This window comes from Euphorbia lathyris, chromosome 4 (assembly GCF_963576675.1).
Source record: "Euphorbia lathyris chromosome 4, ddEupLath1.1, whole genome shotgun sequence".
NCBI classification, from domain to species: Eukaryota; Viridiplantae; Streptophyta; class Magnoliopsida; order Malpighiales; family Euphorbiaceae; genus Euphorbia; species Euphorbia lathyris.
In genome coordinates, this window is record NC_088913.1 from 89,746,600 (window position 1) to 89,766,747 (window position 20,148).

Here is a 20,148-nt window from a genome sequence, read left to right on the forward strand (position 1 = left end):
AAGTTCCTAGTTCGTGATTCCCTTGTAAGGCCGAAACTAGCTCTAAGGCTCAGCAATTTGGGCTTAATCTTCTATAGGATCGGCAATCCTATAGGCACTGACTAGGTCAGATTCAGCTCACAATATGTGCCAACTTGATTTTGGGATTATCGAATGAGTTAAACCAATCAGACAAAGCGTAAGACAAAGATTAAAGCATTAAAACAATTGAATGAACAAGAACTATAATATATATCAAAGATGGACAATATTGTCACGAAGTTACAATAAGCCTAGAATTCATAACATGTAGTAGAGGCTAGACAGAATGTAAAAGAAGAAAAATCCCTTTCAGGGAACTTGTCTACCAATGCAGGCGTCTTTCTAGGACTTAAGGATGGAGCTTGAGCAATCCTCGGTGAACGGAGCTTCGGAGGTGTCTTCAATGGAGGTTTGAAGGATATGGAGGAGGTGGGGAGGATTTCTCAAGAGGAAAAACTAAGAAAATTACAAAGATAAAAGATATCTAATTTACATTGGAAAAACTCGATTTATAGGCGTGGCTCGGCACTCTTTTTGACCTATTTTCGTGTCCTTATTGGTGTAGAAAGTCGTGGGGTCCATTGTGGCTTTGTGGGGGCGGAATTGGTCTTTTTGACCAATTCCCGCAGGTCTGCTCGCCGAGCAGGGCGAGCTGCTCGGTGAGCAGGGCTACTCGCGACGAGCAGGCCTCCAGGGGCCTGCTCGGTGAGCAGGCATGGCCTACGTAGGCCCGCTCGTCGAGCGTTTTTGCCCGGCATGCCCTTGATGCTTGCCGACTGCCGTCGATGCCCTTTTTTGCCTGAACTTACACCTGCGCACGTACAGAAACTCCAGATAACATTAGTCCAAAGGCTAAATTGATCCGCCAATCGCTTATTTTGAGCAAACGCTTCGTTTGGTGCGACTTTTGACGGACCAATTAGCTTCAAAAGATAACGAAATTATACTATGCATGCTATTTTGGCCGTAATTGCCTAGATTAGTCATAAAACGAGCCTAAACGACGAAAAATAAATAAAACGTTTCCAATTCCTAACTAACTCACATAAAAGCATTTAAATACGAGAAATGCTCGCTTATTAACTAAATAATGCTAAAACCCGTCCTAAAACCGTACGCAAAGATAGGGGTTTTTGACCCCTATCAAACCTCCTCGCACTTAAAACTTTACTTGTCCCCAAGTAAACTAAAAAAAACTAAACCCGAATCACAAGCAAGCTAGAAAACCTCCCGGTTTGACTAGGTGCTTGACACAATTTCGAGCATCTGTAATTACATGCATTCGGAAATACAAAGTAGAGACACGATATCCAAAAGCCGCATTTCAATTATCATAGGTCATAGTTTTAAGCAAAATGACACATGTTCAATTAAACGAGCTTCAGGGGATCGCTAAGTAAAACACCTCACCATGGATAGTTCACTCATTTCACACAATTTTGGTGGCTAAAGTGTTTTCTCTCGGCTTATGTTCCTACTTAGGATTACGTTGATTTTGCACGTTCATCCGAGTTCCTCTACTATGCTATATGATTCCGATGATATCAAAAACAGCCTCTAATCGGGGTTGTAATGTGGTTAGAGGGTTAAGGGTACAACAAGGGTGAATAGTTCTAGCGCTACAAAAACAAAGCTCAAATGGCTTTAGCAAATATGAAGTGACTGAGCTTTTTATTCATCCCTTATTTTCTTTTTGGGATGTTTTCTTGAGACGTTTTTTGTTTTTAAGAACTGGGGAATGAAGTTCTTCCCTTTTGTTCGTCTCTTTTCTTTTCTTTTTCTGTTTTTCTCTTTTTCTTTTTGGGATAGTGATGCTCATTCACTTCTTAGCCTTTTGGCTTGCTACTGTAATGCCATAAACAAAGATAAAGCGCTAGAAGAAAACAAAGGCTCAATTTGAGCTTTGCAAAAATTTTAGGTTAAGTAGCAAACCAAGTTGTGGTTTGCAAAAATAGGTTAGAACGAAAGAAAAATTCTATAAACTACAAAAATATAGGCTCAAAGGGGCTTCCTAGAGTGGATGAAAAAGAGAAAATAAGGTAAAGAAAAAGGGTTAATTCTAATGAGGCTGATTTCATCGTTTATCATCTCAAATCATTGCATGTAGGTTCAACACAGTATTAGGTGCAAAATCTGTAATCTTTCCACAAGTCAAAGCATTCACACAGAAATGTCAAGAAGAAGAGCTTTTTGATGTTCGCTCTTAGGTTCAAATTCAACTCACAATTCCTTGGGTTTCAATTTTGTGTTTACTAGTTTTTCCCCAAACTCAAGTTCAACATCACATACCTTCAATTCTTAAGTTATCTACCTAAGTAATGATTTTAGCATTTCTTCAAAAGTAGGGTCTAAATGCAAACTTTAGCTCATGCTTTTACAGATACAAGGGTTGTGTCCTACATCTAAACTAGTTGTCATGCAATCTTAGATTCGGTTCTCAGCCCTCAAGGACAAATAACAAAGTTTATATTCGAAGGAGGTTCACGGTTTTAGGTCCTAAACATGCAAAACCTAAATAAAACCCGAAAAACGCAAAACTAAACTAGACACAACGCAACAAAAATTTAAAAATTATACAATTTTTGTAAGTTTGTCTACCCCTCCCCCTCACACTAAAAATATGCAATAAGTTCCAACATTGCATCACAAACCATAAAGTAGAAGTGCAAAAAGTTAGGGTGGAGAAGAAAACTTACGGATTTTATCGCAATCGCCAAAAATTTGATGATTTGCGGTGCCAATTATTTATTTATTTATTATTATTATTATTTTTCAGCTCCGTTCAGGATTTAAAAAAAATCTCGAACAGTTTGCTTATCGCGGCCGAGCAGCGGGCTGGGCGGCAGTGCCCAGCGGCGGGCTGCGCGCCAGCGCTCAGCGGCAGGCTGGGCGCAGTGCCCAGCGGCGGGCTGGGCGCAGTGCCCAGCGGCGGGCTGGGCGCCAGCGCCCAGCTCGCCTGGGCCAAAAAATATATATATTTTTTTAAATTTTTTTTAAACCTGAAAACTTTAACATAAAAATAAAAATAAAATAAAATAAAAGAAAACTAAACAACTAAATATATATATATATATATATATTTATTTATTTATTTTTTTAAACGAACATTTTTTTAAAAAAACGTAAAAGAAAACTAAAAAGACTAAACTAAAAGATCAATGTATAATCTAAATAAAATAAACCTGAAAAGTTTTATTAAAACTTGAGTTGCCTCCTAAGAAGCGCTACGTTATAGTCGGTGAGCTCGACATAGAATTCCCGCCTAGGTGTATGCTTCTACTCGCGTTAGGAACTCGAACTCCTTAACAAATAACCCGTACCTGCAAAATGGATTAAGAGCCTCAAATAAGTTTAATGAAAGTAGGAGGCCGAATTTAAACATATTATGAAAAAGTTTGGTTTGCTCCCTTTTGGATTCTCTTGGTAGGTCGAAGAGAATGAAAACTTCTGAACAAGGAGTAAATCCAAACTTTTCGAACTTTTGAGGAAAAGGTAGTTGATATACACAAGCTTCGATTTGATCGTTTATTTCTATCACATGATTTAGAATTTCAGATTTTGAACCGAGGTTGCTTACCGCTTCTGGTTCTTTACTTACCTCGAGTGATGCATGTGATAATGGACTTGGTTCTACCTTTTTGTCATTCCTCAAAGAGATGGTTTGAGCTGATTCCCTTTGTGGGATTTCTATGTTTTCCTTTATGCCTGGGAGAGCATCTCGGGATTGCTTTTGCATCTCTTGGTTTATTTGAGCCAATTGGTTGCTCAAGTCCTTGCAAACCTCCTAGTTGATTGTAAGTCGGGCTGATATTCCTTTCAAAAGGGACAACACCTCATCTTGTGAGCTAGAGGGTTGTGGAGGAACTTGGCTTGCTTGTTCGTAAGGGAACATTCCCAATTCGTTTTTCCTGTGCTCATTAACAAACCTATTTAGAGGCCTCAACATGTTAGGGTTCCCGTAGGACAGATTTGAGTGTTGAGGTCTCCTCCAATCACTACCATAAAAGCTGTAAGAATTGGGGTTAGAATTATACCTTTGGTGATTACCCACAAAACTTACACTTTCATTGGTGTTGAGGCTCAGTTTCGCCATCAAGATATCCATTTTCTCATCTAAGTCGGCCATGGAGGGATTGGGAGGCTTATTCTCCAGGGCATGAATGTATTGTCTTGATGGGATAGTAAACTTTTGAGCTTGCCACTCGACTTTTTCTTGCCAATTCATTGATCAGAGAATGCTGAGAAAAAGTGAAGTTCTAGCACAAAGGTTGATAAGTAACAGTATACAGATATGAATAAGTATAGAAAAGTATAAAGAAATTATATATCAACAAGTATAGACGATATAAACAAAGATATTTACAATGAATGCCTAAACTAACAAATCGACCTTTGGTTCGATATTGCAGAAGAAATAAATCCCCGGCAACGGCGCCAAAAACTTGATGCGCCCTCACCTAAGTCTGAGATGAAGACTCACTAAGGGATAAGTGTACCCCGTCGTTATCAAGTAATAAATTTCTGGTTAAGTCTAGGTTATCGTCCACAGGATTTATTTCTGCAAGTATCGAGCTACTCGGTTTCATGTGTTATCTAGGCTTAGGGGATTTTGAGTTGGTTTTGCTAAATTAATCTACTCCTAGGTTGAATTATACTATTCCTAGCTAAGTTATCTGATTCTAACTAAGTTATTCTACGCCTAATTAAGTTACTCTACCCCTAATTAAGTTAAACTACTCCTAAGTGATCTTTTACCAATGCAATTATCCGAAGGAACATGAAGGGATACGATGATAATGAAAATAGATTGTTTAGGCAATTGAATTAAAACCTAAGTCACTTGTGTCTGAGGCGATTAACCCGGCCTATCCTCCTAAAGTTCCTAGTTCGTGATTCCCTTGTAAGGCCGAAACTAGCTCTAAGGCTCAGCAATTTGGGCTTAATCTTCTATAGGGTCGTCGATCTTATAGGCACTGACTAGGTCAGATTCAGCTCGCAATATGTGCCAACTTGATTTTGGGATTATCGAATGAGTTAAACCAATCAGACAAAGCGTAAGACAAAGATTAAAGCATTAAAACAATTGAATGAACAAGAACTATAATATATATCAAAGATGGAAAATATTGTCACGAAGTTACAATAAGCCTAGAATTCATAACATGTATCAGAGGCTAAACAGAATGTAAAAGAAGAAAAATCCCTTTCAGGGAACCTGTCTACTAATACAGGCGTCTTTCTAGGACTTAAGGATGGAGCTTGAGCAATCCTCGATGAACGAAGCTTCGGAGGTGTCTTCAATGAAGGTTTAAAGGATATGGAGGAGGTGGAGAGGATTTCTCAAGAGGAAAAACTAAGAAAATTACAAAGATAAAAGATATCTAATTTACATTGGAAAAACTCTATTTATAGGTGTGGCTCGACCCTCTTTTTGACCTATTTTCGTGTCCTTATTGGTGTAGGAAGTCGTGGGGTCCATCGTGGCTTCGTGGGGGCGGAATTGGACTTTTTGACCAATTCTCGCAGGTCTGCTCGCCGAGCAGGACGAGCTGCTTGGCGAGTAGGGCTACTCGAGACGAGCAGCGCCCTACTCGGCGAGCAAGCATGGCCTGCTCGGCGAGTAGGCCTCCAGGGGCCTGCTCGGCTAGCAGGCATGGCCTACGGAGGCCCGCTCGTCGAGCGTTTTTGCCCGGTATGCCCTTGATGCTTACCGACTGCCGTCGATGCCCTTTTTCGCCCGAACTTACACCCGCGCATGTACAAAAACTCCAGATAACAATAGTCCAAATGCTAAATTGATCCGCCAATCGCTTATTTTGAGCAAACGCTTCGTTTGGTGCGACTTTTGACGGACCAATTAGCTTCAAAAGATAACGGAATTATACTATGCATGCTATTTTGGCCGTAATTGCCTAGATTGGTCATAAAACGAGCCTAAATGACGAAAAATAAATAAAACTCCAATTCCTAACTAACTCACACAAAAGCATTTAAATGCGAGAAATGCTTGCTTATTAACTAAATAATGCTAAAACCCGTCCTAAAACCGTACCCAAAGATAGGGGTTTTTGACCCCTATCATTAACACATCTGTAGTTTCTGATATTTGGCATAAACGATTGGGCCATGCATCTTTTGACGTTTTGAATCATATTAGTAACATAAAGGCTACTTGTATTTCAGAAAATTGCAATGTTTGTCCCTATGCAAAGTAGTACAGACTCCCTTTTTCAAGAAGTTCAATAACAACAAGTGCTAAATTTGAATTGTTACACATTGATTTATGGGGTCCATATAAGATAGCTTCTTTTACTGGTGCAAGGTACTTTATTACACTAGTAGATGACTATACAAGGATGGTTTGTATTGTCTTATTACAGTAAAAAACACAGGTTGCTTCTGCTATTGAAACATTTCTGAACATGGTACAATGCCAATTTGATACACATGTTAAAGTCATACGCAGTGACAATGGAACTGAGTTTGTAAACTCCAGTTGTCAAACATTATTTCAATCCAGGGGCATCCTGCATCAGACAACTTGCATTTACACTCCTCAACAAAACGGAGTGGTTGAGAGGAAACACAAACATTTACTTGAGGTAGCCAGGGCTATTTTGTTTCAATCCGGAATTCCAACTACATTTTGGGGTGAAGCAGTTCTGATGGCAGCATCAATAATTAATGTCCTTCCATCAAGAATCCTTAATTGGATATCTCCGTATGAAAGGATGTTTAACCAAATACCTGCTTATGATAAATTTTATGTTTTTGGGTGCAGGTGCTATTACTCAGATACTAGACCAAATAAAGATAAGTTCAGTCCTAGAAGCCATTCTGGTGTGTTTATGGGATTTACTCCTGGAAAGAAGGGATATAAGGTTTTCAATAAGTCTACTAACCAAATTCTTACATCTCGAGATGTTCGGTTTGTAGAAAACAATTTCCCTTTCTTGATATCACAGTCAAGTATACCTCATGTATGCTCAAAATCCCAACAGCCCTTAATTTCCCAATCCATTCCTCGAACAAATATTCCCTCAACTCCACCTGATGCACTATCAAACACCTCTCTTCCACCTGATGCACTATCAAACACCTCTCCTCCACCTGATCCACCAAAAACAACAAATATTCCCAATCTTCGAAAATCCACCAGAATCATTAAAGTGCCGACTTGGTTAAAGGATTTTGCTGCTTGTCAACAAGTGCAGAACGAACAAAGACCAACTTCTGTCACAATTACAGATGATCACAAGGCCTTTTTTACTCAACTATTGCAACTAAAAGAACCTACTAAGTACGAGGAGGCAAAACTCCAACCGGAATGGGTTCAAGCAATGCAAGCAGAACTACAGGCTTTAGAAGAGAACCACACATGGGATATAGTTCCATTACCAAAAGGGATACGACCCCTAGCAGCTGGATGGGTTTATAGAATCAAATACAAATCAACAGGAGAGGTGGAGAGGTGCAAAGCAAGGTTAGTTGCTAAAGGCCATAACCAAGTGTATGGAGTTGATTATCATGCCAATTTCAGTCCCGTGGCAAGACAAGTTATAGTTTCTAGCTATTGGTGCTGCACGAGGATGGAATATAGAAGAGATAGATATAAATAACGCATCTTTACATGGGACACTTGATGAAGATATATATCTACAAGTCCCTCAGGGATATGATAAGGTACCAAATGGGTATTATTGCAAGTTGGTTAAGTCTCTTTATGGGCTTAAACAAGCTGGTCGTCAATGGCATAAAGAGCTATCATCACAACTCTTAGCTTATGGTTTTTCTAGATCAAGGAATGATCACTGCTTGTTTACTCAAGTTACCTCAAATTCATTTCTGGCAGTGTTGATTTATGTAGATGACATCCTTGTCATGGGTTCTGACCAATTTCTTATTCAAGATGTCAAGGATTATTTACATCCACTGTTCACTATAAAAGACTTGGGTCCAGCCAAGTATTTTCTTGGAGTGGAAATTACAAGAACAAGTCAAGGACTACTGCTTACACAAACTAAGTACATCAGAGACATGTTAGTCGATGCAGGGCTTGAAAATGCTCAATCAGTCACTAGTCCTATGTTAATTGACTCCACTCTCTTATCAGATGCAGGTGTCACATTAGATGATCCTGGCATATATAGAAGATTGGTAGGGAGACTACTCTATCTCGGTTTTTCCAGACCAGACATTGCATATGCTACCAACCAACTAAGTCAATATATGCAAAAACCATGTCAGCATCATCTGCAAGCTGCTCTTCATGTTCTCAAGTATTTGAAGGGGTCCATGACATGTGGATTGTTTTATCCAAAGGACTCTGATATTACACAAATAGTTTCTTACTATGATGCGGATTGGGCAAGGTGCAAAATAACGAGGAGATCTTTAACTGGATTTTGTATTATGATAGGCAATTCATTGATCTCTTGGAAGACAAAGAAGCAACCGACAGTGAGCAAGTCATCTGCTGAAGCTGAGTATAGGAGTATGGCAGTGACCTCATGTGAATTAAAATGGATTTCTTATCTGTTAAAAGATTTTTTGTCTTCAACCAAAGATGCCAATTCCGATGTATAGTGACAGTCAATCAGCAATTGCAATTGCTAAAGATCCTGTCTTCCATGAGAAGATCAAGCACGTTGACATTGATTGTCATGTTGTTCATGAACATATTGCAAATGGTTTTGTTTCATCCTCATTCATATCTACAACAGAGCAAATTGCAGATTTATTCACCAAACCGCTAAGCTCTGCTCATATGCTTCCTGCTTTGAATAAGATGGGTTTTGGAAGGATAGATTCATCTTGAGGAGGGGTTGTTGGAGTTACAAAATGAATTGTTAAAGCAGTAAACATTAGTTTTGCTATTGTTAACTAGTAGTTAGGAATTGGTTAGTTTTGACAGGATTATTTGCTTTGCTGTCAACATGCTTTAGTCATGTTAAAGGTAATATATAAACCTGTACTGAGAAAAGGATTAAACACAATGAATTCATACTTCCTTCTATTATCTGTTCATAAATTTGCACTTGATTAATAATCAAAACGTTAGAATCATTATCAGTGGATTTAAAAAATATAAGCTAATAACAATTTTTATATTATCTTCAATAATGTTGTTACGTGTGCAATGATTTAGAATTCAATAATATGTAAAAGTCATTTTGAAATTCTTATTTTAAATTATTTGAATTTAGGTAGAAGGATTTATAATATCTACCAACTACATAAATAAGGTTATACTTTTAAGGCTTAATAGGCATCCAACCCCCTAAACTTGTAACTTTTTCACTTGCCCCTCTCAACTCTCAAAAAACATCACATACAACCCCTTACACCCCTATATTCGGTCAAAATATTAACCCGTGTAGAAAACTCGCTTGACTGTTGACCACACCAATGTCACGTGTCACTTTTTTTATTAAAATTTTTCATTCTGGCATAAGAATTCTGATTGAAATCCATCTCTGGTAGTTGCTTGCCGAGCACAAATGGGCTTGCTCGCCGAGCATGAGTCTCAATGGAAAAATTTAATAAAAAATGACACGTGACATTGGTGTGGTCAACAGTCAAACGCGTTTTCTACACGGGTCAATATTTTGACAGAACATAGGGGTGTAAGGGGCTGCATGTGATGTTTTTGGAGAGTTGAGGGGGTTGAGAGGTTGTCTCCTAACTTGAAGGGGCCAGGTGAAAAAAAGTTACAAATTTAGGAGGTTGGGTGCCTATTAAACCTACTTTTAACGCATATACAAAGGGATAAATATTCCAAGTAAGAATGGATTGTCATTATTTTTTTCTCTCAGAAAAAAAATTTAATTTACTCAATATTATTCAAAAAGAAAAATGAAATCTACTCAATAATGTGTAATGTATATATAATTAATGTGTTTGAGATTAATCAAACACAAACTCAATTTACTATTTTTGTCAAATATGTTCAACACAAGTTAGCATACAATACCAAACCTTTCCCTAACTTGGAAATTATTTATAATGAATTATTCTTTGTATACATGTGATTCTTATTTCATTTCTTAAGATTGTCGTTTATATACTTTTAATACATTTTCCATTTTCAACAATTTGCCAAAGTTTTCAAATTATCCGAACTTGTAGACATTAGGTCTTTAATCGTACCATTTATAACATTAGGAAACGAATCAAAAAAAAAAAAAAAAACTCAGGTGTAGAGAGGGGGTTAGTAAAGATTGCTTATTCTTTTAATTTTATAAACAATACTAGCAAGATTGTCACCTTATTAGCAACTCTTTCTACCTCTAACCGATGCTAAAAGTTATTATAGTGGATTGTTACAAACAATTGACTCCAATGATGTCTGGCGACGATTATTAGAATTAATCATCACTAAAGGTCATCATTTCAAACACGTGTTTATTTGAGTCATTGGCATCAGTTGTTTACAATTAACCGGCGCAAATGACCCCAATAATTAGGATCTGTTATTCTTCAACCGACACCAAATGGGGTCTTTAGGTCGGTTATGTAAATAACCGACACCAGTGACCATCATTAGAGTTGGTAATTTAAATAATCGACACCTAATTACCTAAATTAGGGTCTTTGTGTCAGTTGTTTACATAATCGACCCTAAAAACCTAAGATAAAAAAACGAAATATCTTTCTTTTTCTTCTTCTTCCTTCTGCTTGAGTTTGCGAAATATCTTCGGTTGTTTAAATAAACCTAAAACTTCGATTTCATTCTTCTTCGTTCTGCTTGAGTTCTTTCTTTCATCTTCCTTCCATTGTGCGATTAAACCCAACTTCAGTAGATTTCGTTTGAGTTTGAGTTTGCATGGGCAATTTCGTTCAAGTTCGAGTGTGAGTGGGGGAAATTTCGTTCAAGTATCCAATGAACAAATAAATTATCACAAATCCTACAAGTAAAGGATCAAAATATAAGAAATTCTATCCATATGATTCAAGTGGTAAAAATTAACTTGCAAGCATATAGAAAAAATGATTGGGATAAATTATTGAAAGAAGTTGTTGATGTTTGTAATACCCGAGAAATACATGTACCTAAATGGAGGATATTATTCAATGTCGTGTTGGACTTCTCATTAATGGAGCAACAAAGACATATCTCCATTATTTTCGTGTGGGAACCTTTATCAAGGTATTTGATTTCTCTTCATTTTATCTAATGGAATAATATAAATGACGCATTTAACATTAACTATTTAAATTCTTAGGTTAATGTTGTTATTGCTGAAGCTTTAAACAAACGCTTCACCGAGATAAATTCAAAGTTACCTATGTGAAAAATGGTCTTGATCTTTGGATTTATTTGCTAATTTTGATCATGAAACACTACTCTATTTTGATGCGTTAAATTCAGATGATTTTTCAATTGCCCAATGAAATTATTAATTGTAATCAATCACAAAAAAATCTTAGGAAAAACATTATAAATGTTTTAAATGAAATTTTGTTGAGATGCATACAATTATATATATATATATATATATATATATATATATATATATATATATAAACATATTTACTATATCAAATACTAAATTTCTAAAGAATCTCAAAGAAAAAAATATAAAATTCATAAATCATAAATATTAATGAAATTTATTTAATAAAATTATTAAACTTTAAATTTGATGCCAATAAAATTATTGTAACCAATTTGTATATTCTAGCACGTGGAAATACTCTTTAATGGAACTTTATCTTTAGCCGGTCGTGACCAACGTGTTTCACTTGGTGGATCATGAATGCATGACTTATTAATTTATCTGACAAGCTTCTGAAACTTACATGTTAAAATGACGTAAAAAAACAGTGGACTATATATTCAATAAAATATTATATTGAAAATCTTGATTTGTTTTCTACGATTTATAGGGCAAAAACAACCGCTTGTATGTCACAAGTGCATGTTTATGCCACAATTTTTTTAAGGGTAAAGTTTAAATAAAACTCCTGTGGTTTCACTAATTTTTAGATAAAGGATTGTAGTTTACTTTTTGTCAAAACGAGGACTAAGGTTTTCAACTTTAGCAAAATAAGGACTTTTTCGATTGATACTATTAAAATCACCCTTAACAACTTCAAAAATGACATATTTTAAGAACTACTAATATTCTAAGCAACTTTAATTCTTCAATTTTTTTTTTCGAGATCATTTAGATGATGTTTGGTAAAGAGATAGAAAGTTTCAAAAAAGCTGATTTTCTAAAATCGAAAAGGTAGTTCTATAGAAAATATGACATTGAACAACTTTAATTCTTAAAAAATTTCATTTTCAGGTCGTTAAAAATAGTTTTAATAGCATTATTAAGAGTGTGAAACCTCAGTCATCGTTTTGACAAAAAGTAAATCACAATCCTTTATCTGAAAATTAGTAAAACCACAAGGGTTTTATCTGAACTTTCCCCTTTTTTTAATCACATCATTATTCGATGTGATCCTTAATTAGCAAATACTCAATTATCTTCTATATCACATCAATATTTCATTGATCTTTTATATAAAAATTGAACAGAATAATTTTTTTTATTGAAATCAAATATTAAATTGTGTAATTTTATTAAAAGAAACTAAAGTTTCATTAACTCTTATAAAACTTACCTCCAATTTCATCCAAATCTAATGATTATCAATATACTAATTTACATATTAAGAAAAATACTAATTTACTAGAAATACTACAAATTGCCTACTAAGGAAAGTACTATTATTATTATTATTATTAAATATACATTTCTAACCTCAATTATATGGGGATTATCACAGATCTCCCCACACTTCAAGCAACAATATATTTCAGATTCTTCTTCATCAATGGCACAGATTATCATGCCCCAAAAAATTTATTAATAGAAGCAATCAAAATGTACAATTATTAATTAATTAATCAAATTCACACGCATCAATTTTCTCCCAAAATCAGAAAAAAAAAATTCAAATTTCCACAAGTTAATTTTTATGTAGCTTTGATTGATCAATAAATCAAAATCAATCAAAAAACATTCTAAAAAATAATAAAACCATAAAGAAAATTAATTATAATTAGTTTCAGTATACAAAAAGAAACTTATATCAACGAACAAAATCTATGATCAATTAATCATTTTAATTAACATTAATTCAAAATTAAGCAATGAGCGACTCTAAAGGACGAAGATAATAACGCAGGACCGCGTCGTATTTTAGTATTTTTTCTTGACTAACCAAAGTAGGAGACATTGTCATTAGAAATGGAGGTAAAATCTGCAATAGTGGTATACAAGGAGGAAGAGGAGGAGGAAGTGGGAGGAGGCGGGGGAGGCGGGGGCGGAGGGGGAGGAGTCGGGGGTGGTGGTGCAGCTATAGAAACAGAAACAGGTGGTCCAGAAGAAAGTAAAATAGGAATATGATGAGAAGATTGTAAAATGTTAGCTTCTCTATATTTGAATTTGAGAATTTCAGCTCTTACTGCATTAAGTTCAGATTGTAAAGATTGGACTTGTTGTTGTAATGCTGAAATTGCACCCATACATCCATATACTGGATCTCTTAATCTCACATTTGCTTCATATACTAGACTATTTGCTGCATCCGCTCTTTGGCTCTCCGGTACCTCCTGCAAATTAAGAATACTGGTGATAATTTCTGACACGATAACACGATTTACAGATACAATCAAAGTGCACTACTGACACACTTTCTTGCATTTGACTAATGTAGATAACATAATAAGATTTTTTATATGATAACTTGAAGTGACATTTCTAATGAGAATCATTTTCGCGAGTTAGAAAAAAACCCGTTTTTTTTTTTCTTTCGAAACAGTCTTTTCATCAATAAATGCAATGTCATGTATATTGCATGGACATAGACATGGATACTGGGAACGTTATTTATAAAACGTAACCTTCATAAAATAGCCTCCCAACAAAAACATACCGGGATAGGACATTTAGAAACGCTACTAAAGAGAAGTGTTTGTGCAACATAACATAAAAGCTACTAAGGGACGTTATCTATGAACTTAATTTGAAACTTTTAGGTCGATTTGTTTATTGAAACGATATTAGAATCTTTTTAGATCAAGTGATTGAAGAGTTTAAATCATAACAACTCTATTTATCAGTGGAATTTCAACATGTGGTAGAATGAATTTATATTATGTATATTGATCAAGCTCGGGGAGATTTGCATGTAAGGATATACGTGAGACTATATACAAAAAGAAACTACTCTTAAATGACTAGACAAACGCCTCCACGTTTCAAGTAGGAAACAGAAGAGTAGAATGAACAATCTATTCGCTGACCTTTTAACAAAACGAAAACTAAAACTAAAACAATAACCTCTTAAAAGAAGAAAAAGATGTAAGTAAGAAATGTTCGGTTTGGTAGGATGAACATATATTATGTATACTTCAAGCTCACCGGATATAACAATATATTGAAAATTATATATAAAAGCTATTCTTAAACCTTAGCTATAGTTTAAACGAATCGTACAAGCTCCTAACACGAGCATAAATCCTAAAAATCAAGGAATTGGAAGAGTAAAATGAGCAGTTGATTCGTTGATTGTCTAATAAAACATGAAAAATGTAAGAAATAGTTTGATTTGGAAGGGTAAATGAAAAGATTACCATAAGCATCTTGGAAACATTGCTGGCACCAAAAACTTTATGAACAGAAGCAAATTTCTGAGGTTCATGAGGTGAAAAATAAGGAGAAAAAGGACATTCTTGAGCACATCTTCTTCTTAAAAGCTTACAAGCAGCACAAGGAGTTATTGTATTTAGGGTTCCTGGAGGACCCAACATGTGTCTTCTTCCCATCTGAGATAAGGCATAATCTGCTTCTCTCTTTATCTTCTTCCCTATCTCCTCAAATCTCTCCCTAAAAACACCCAACAAAAAATAAAATAAAAAAAGGTCAAAATTCATCGTTTATAATCATAACATAATAACAATAACGGATCTAGAGAGATCACAAACACTGGTGAAATACAGATTTCGAAAGTTAGATACAAAATTACACCCGAGCACCCTCTTTTGTGGAGACAGGGAGACGAACATCCCTCCAGAGAGTGCTCTAGAACCCGGCAAGCCTCTCCTGTCTCCTAAAGGGCTTGAACAATCACTGATCACCAGAAAACTCCATGGTTTGGAGTTTTCATTTATACAGTTAATGATCATAACATATTAACATGGACAGATTTAGAGGTATCAAGAGCAAGCTAGGTGCCGATTTACAACTGAGCAACCTCTCTTTTGTGAAGATAGAAGGGCTGAACTATCCCTCTTAAGGTGTTTCTTGGAGACGGGCCCCGAGTCTCCCCTATAACCACTGATCATCACCGGAAAACTTCATGGTTTGAAATTTTCATTTATATAGTTAATAATCATAACATAAAAACATAGACGGATCTAGAGGGCTCTAGAACAAGTTAGGTATAAATTTACACCCGAGCAGCTTTTTTGTGAATATAAGAGGGCTGAACCACCTGGATTAAGTTGTTTCTCGGAGGCTGGGGTTGCTCCAGAACCTGAGTCTGCTCTATCTAATAACATGGACGGATCTAGAGGGATCGAGAGCAAACTAGGTGCAAATTTACACCCGAGCAGCCCATTTTATGAAGACAGGAGGACTGAACCACCCCTCTTAAGCTGTTTCTCGGAGGCTGGGGGTGCTATGGAACCCCGAGTCTCCCCTATCTCCTAGAAGGCTTGAATGATCACTCGTAACCTAGAAACTCCATTGAACTCTTGTATATACAATAAAAAATACTAAAAAATTTCAATTGAGCATCCGCTAGAGAATCCTCTATCCGTTACTGATAATAAGAAAAAGGAAAATAAAGCATGAGAGGGTAGTTAAAAAAAAAGGACCTTTCTCTGGACATTCAGGCATGCTATCTGTAGGAATATGAATTTAGAGAGAAAGAGAGAAAAGAAAAAGAATGGAGAAAATAGGAAATATAAAGAAAGAAAGAATAAGAAGAGAGTGTGCTTAAAAGCCAAGATAATACAGCAATGACAAAATGGACCTGTGATTTTTATTTTATTTTTTTATTTTTATTTAAAAGAAAAGGAATTGAATAGACAGACAGAAAGTAAATTAAGTTTTGTTTGTTTATGAATAAAAAGTGTACGAGGAATTGTTTTTCTGATAGTTTAGTTTTTCTGCAGATCAGAGAGGGTAAAAAAAAGGAAATATTAATGGAGGAGAAGAAGAAGAAAGGAATGGGAATTGAAGAGACAGAAGAGATTAAATTTAAATAAATGGATGATGTATTCTGTGCTGGTTGCTCACGTGTGGCTTCTTAAATGTGATTTGACTTTCTTCAATACCTTCTTGGATTTGCCTTTCTGATTCAATGCCTAACTCCATCTCATCTTTGTTTAGGTGTTTATTTCTAATGTCTTTGTTTTATCTACTCTTTGTTAGAAAATACTGTTTCTCTTAAATAGGGTTCTCTCTTTTATAAGAGCGTGTTTATTTTAACTTTTCGGAAAAGCGTTTAGCGTTCACTTCAAACTGTAGAAACTATAGCGTTTGGTTAGATTTATATAAATGTAGTTATTTGTTATTGACAAAATTATCTTTTTTAATTCCACAAAATATGTTTATTCTTTAAAATTATTTATATTTATACAATATGATTAGCAAAATGACAGTGTTTTGTTGCGTTCAATAAATTTTTAATTTTTTATATAGATTATTTTTATTAATTTTTGTAACATATTTTTTATTTTATAATAGTATAAGGTGCAAAAATACCCCTAATATTTATTGTTAGGGGCAATTTTACCCTTAACGTCTAAAATGGTGCAATTATACCCCTAACGTTGGCGGTCAAAAATAATTTTACTCTTAACATTGACAGATTGGGTCAATTTGAGAAATAATTTATCAAATTGTCTTCTTAATCATGAATATTATCATCTACACTTCACATGTGCACCATTTTATCAATGTTAGTAACAGATCGCAAACATATGATTAGACGTGATTTTTTTTTTTTGAGAAAAAAAAAATACATTGTCTTTTGTGGAAAGAAAATTTTAAATATTTTACCGAATTTATAAATATTAATTTTTAATTTTATTATTAAATCACAAAAGAATATGAAATCTTTTTTTAGGACTACTGATATGTGCAATTGGTATAGAATAAGAAATAAAATATCTATATTTTCTAATAATATTTGAAATCAGTGGTGAAGCTCGTAGCCTGTTGGTTGAGAGCTTACCTATGATCCTAGATGTCATGAGTTCGAATCACATGAGGTGGGGTGTGTTGAGGGTTTTTCTTTCTCTTTAATGTAATCTTCATTTCTTTAATATAAGTGCATTGCGCACAACTTTTAAAAAAAAATAATATTTGAAATCGACCCAACTTATCAATGTTAGGAATAAAATTATTCCTAGTCGTAACCGTTATGGGCATTTTTTCACATTTTCTCTTTTATAATTTCATCGTTGATTAATTTATAACATGTCCATTTTAGACATTTTAAATCCGAACTTCAACAGTTCAATATAATTTTACCAAACACTAGTAATTAAACAGCTAATAACAAACAGCTAACAGTAACAACTAATAACTTACTGCAAACAGCTAACAGCAGCCACAAGAGCTATTAGCTAACAGCTGAACCAAACACTTAAAATCGACCATTTTGCAGTGAAAAGGCAAACAAAAGCCTCAAAAATAGCAACCAAACACCCCTTTATTTTCTTTTACGGTTTCTAGTTGTTGCTGGAAAAATCTGATTTTCCAATTCATGTTCTTGTTAAACTACTTTTACAAATAAAAAGCGAACAGTTATTTCATAAGTAAACATGTAAAATTCTTATTTTTAATATAAAAAGACAAATAGAAAGAGAAAATAGAATAAAAAATAATTTCAATGCATAAACTCAACCAATATTGGGTAAAGTAAAAATAAATAAATATAGATACTTATGGTATTCCTATTTATAAGAACTAAATAATTATTTAGTAGTTTCATAAAAAAAAAATCTTTTTTTTTTATTTTTTTTATTAGAACTAGGAAAGGTGAATAGCAGGGCAAGAAATCCCAACTAGGTTGGCACCCCAAGCAACACTGCAAACACCAGGCCTGCTTTATTAAAGAAGAAACGAAAAAAAATACAAACCGAAGGACAGGACAAAATTAAACGAACCGATAAACATCACAGTCGCTAATGTTTTCGCTAACAAATTCTAAGCACACCGAAGGGGCTACTTCCCACCAATGGCTCTCATGACTCAATCTTCCTAAGTTGGCTAAGCAGTCCGCTACTTTATTTCCTTCACGAAAAATATGTGTCACGACCAACTGCATTTGATTGATGTTCTCCAAGCAAACCTCCCAGTCATCACGTAGGATCCAAGGAATTGCAGAGGACCGTGTTCGGAGTTGTAGCACCACATTGGCTGAGTCGCTCTCTAGCCACAGCCTATCGAAACCTTTGCCGCGAGCCAGTCCAATCGCCTGCATTGCGGCTTTCAGTTCTGCAAGGTGCGCGAAAGATAGGTCCGTCGGTGCTGCGAAAGAACCTACTGGTTTGCCGGAGTGGTCGCGGAAGATCCCACCATAACCTGCAGTACCGTTTGACACCGAAGCGTCCGTGTTTACTTTTGTCCACCCCGCAGGGGGCCTCCTCCATCTGACTGCTAATATTTTCGGCGCATAGCCCAATCTAGGGGGGATGGAAAGGTTGGACAGAATTCGAAGCTCCACCGCTGAGTTCCAAGTGGTGTAATTATTGAGTTTATTTGCCTGCTGCAGATGAGACCACATACAACGAAGAGCCAGAGAGATTGATGGGATGAAACCCTCATGAACCGCAGCGTTACGCCATTTCCAGATCATCCATATCAGATGGATAATCGCACTCTGCAATAGTGCTTTGATCTGAGGAGTGAACTTGTAGCTTAAAGCCTGCGTTAGTCTGTCACCTATGCCGTGCGTTTCTGGTAGCCGTCTGCCAAAAAGACTCTCAACTTCTTTCCAAAGGGAGCTCGTGAAAGGGCAAGAGATGAACACATGGTTCAGAGATTCCGTGTCCTTCAAGCACATGCTGCATCTAGGCACTAATGTGATTCCTCTCTTCTGAAGAGCCTCCTGTGTCGGGATTTTACGAAAGAGTACATGCCAAACTGTCAATGAGTGTGAGGGCGGAATGTGCGGCCTCCAAATGCATCTTATCGGGTGAGTTCTAGGCGGGGGTTGCAGCCATTTATAGAACAGATTAACTGAGAACTGTCCATTTCCCGCGGGCTTCCAAATACAAATATCAGGATCGTCTGTGTGAACCCGAGTCGCCCGGATTGCTGTCGTAATTTCAGCGGGTAAAGGAGGTAGGCCAGCCCAGGTGTTATTAACAAGAAACCTATTAATAGGATCATCCCGCCGCACACGATCCGAGTGCGATAAATGTAAACTCTCCGCTATCGTTGGTTCAATCCAGTTCGAGTTCCAAAAGTTGAGTTCGGAGTCATTGCCAATAAACCATCTGCAGTGCTGTATAATTTTCCCATAAGCAACCTTAACTGAGCCGCAAATGGAAGAAATAGATACCGTTCTTGTAAGCCCTGCTCGATTTAGAAATCGTGATCTCAGCAGGCTGAAGCAAATTAAAGAACCTGCAATGATGCCCCAGGCAATCTTACCGGTTAGAGCCAAATTTAGCGAGTCTAGCTTTTTCAACCCCAGACCACCCTCCGCTATCGTTTTCACGCAAAGATCCCATGAAGGGGTTATCAGTTTCTTTTCCCCGATGGAGCCAGACCATATGAAGTTTCTCATCTACGTTGTGAGAGCTTTCAGAAGGGAGCGTGGCCATTTATAGACAATCATGGAGTGAATAAGAGAGCTGTTAATAACTGTTTTCACCAAAGTTAATCGTCCTGCCATTGAAAGAGCGCTTCCTTTCCATTTTGAGAACATCGCTGTTGTTCTGTCTGCCAGTTTCTGAAGATGAGCCGTTCTCGGGGCACCCGTGAATAGCGGGACACCCAGATACATGAAAGGGAGCTTACCAAGACGAATTCTGGCCAATTCCGTCAGCCTTTGTGCTCTCACAATTGTTATACTTTTCCCAACGAAAAGTTCAGATTTACTCCAGTT

The 20,148-nt window shown here is 36.1% G+C and overlaps 1 protein-coding gene across 2 annotated transcripts; it reads right to left on the reverse strand.

Annotated features, from left to right (window-relative positions):
* Positions 1-12,939: 12,939 nt before the first annotated feature.
* Positions 12,940-16,233, reverse strand: LOC136225563 (LOB domain-containing protein 15). Of its 2 annotated transcripts, none has more exons than XM_066013641.1 (3): positions 15,514-15,859; positions 14,654-14,906; positions 12,940-13,630 (listed from the first exon to the last, which is right to left on the reverse strand). In XM_066013641.1, the coding sequence occupies exons 2-3, from the start codon at positions 14,843-14,845 to the stop codon at positions 13,235-13,237; spliced, it is 588 nt and encodes a 195-aa protein (XP_065869713.1). In that variant the 5' UTR covers positions 14,846-14,906; positions 15,514-15,859; the 3' UTR covers positions 12,940-13,234. The 2 variants fall into 2 exon arrangements, with proteins under 2 accessions (XP_065869713.1, XP_065869712.1); XM_066013640.1 differs by lacking the exon at positions 15,514-15,859 and adding an exon at positions 15,899-16,233 and having other exon boundaries at positions 12,941-13,630.
* Between the last annotated feature and the right edge of the window lie 3,915 nt (positions 16,234-20,148).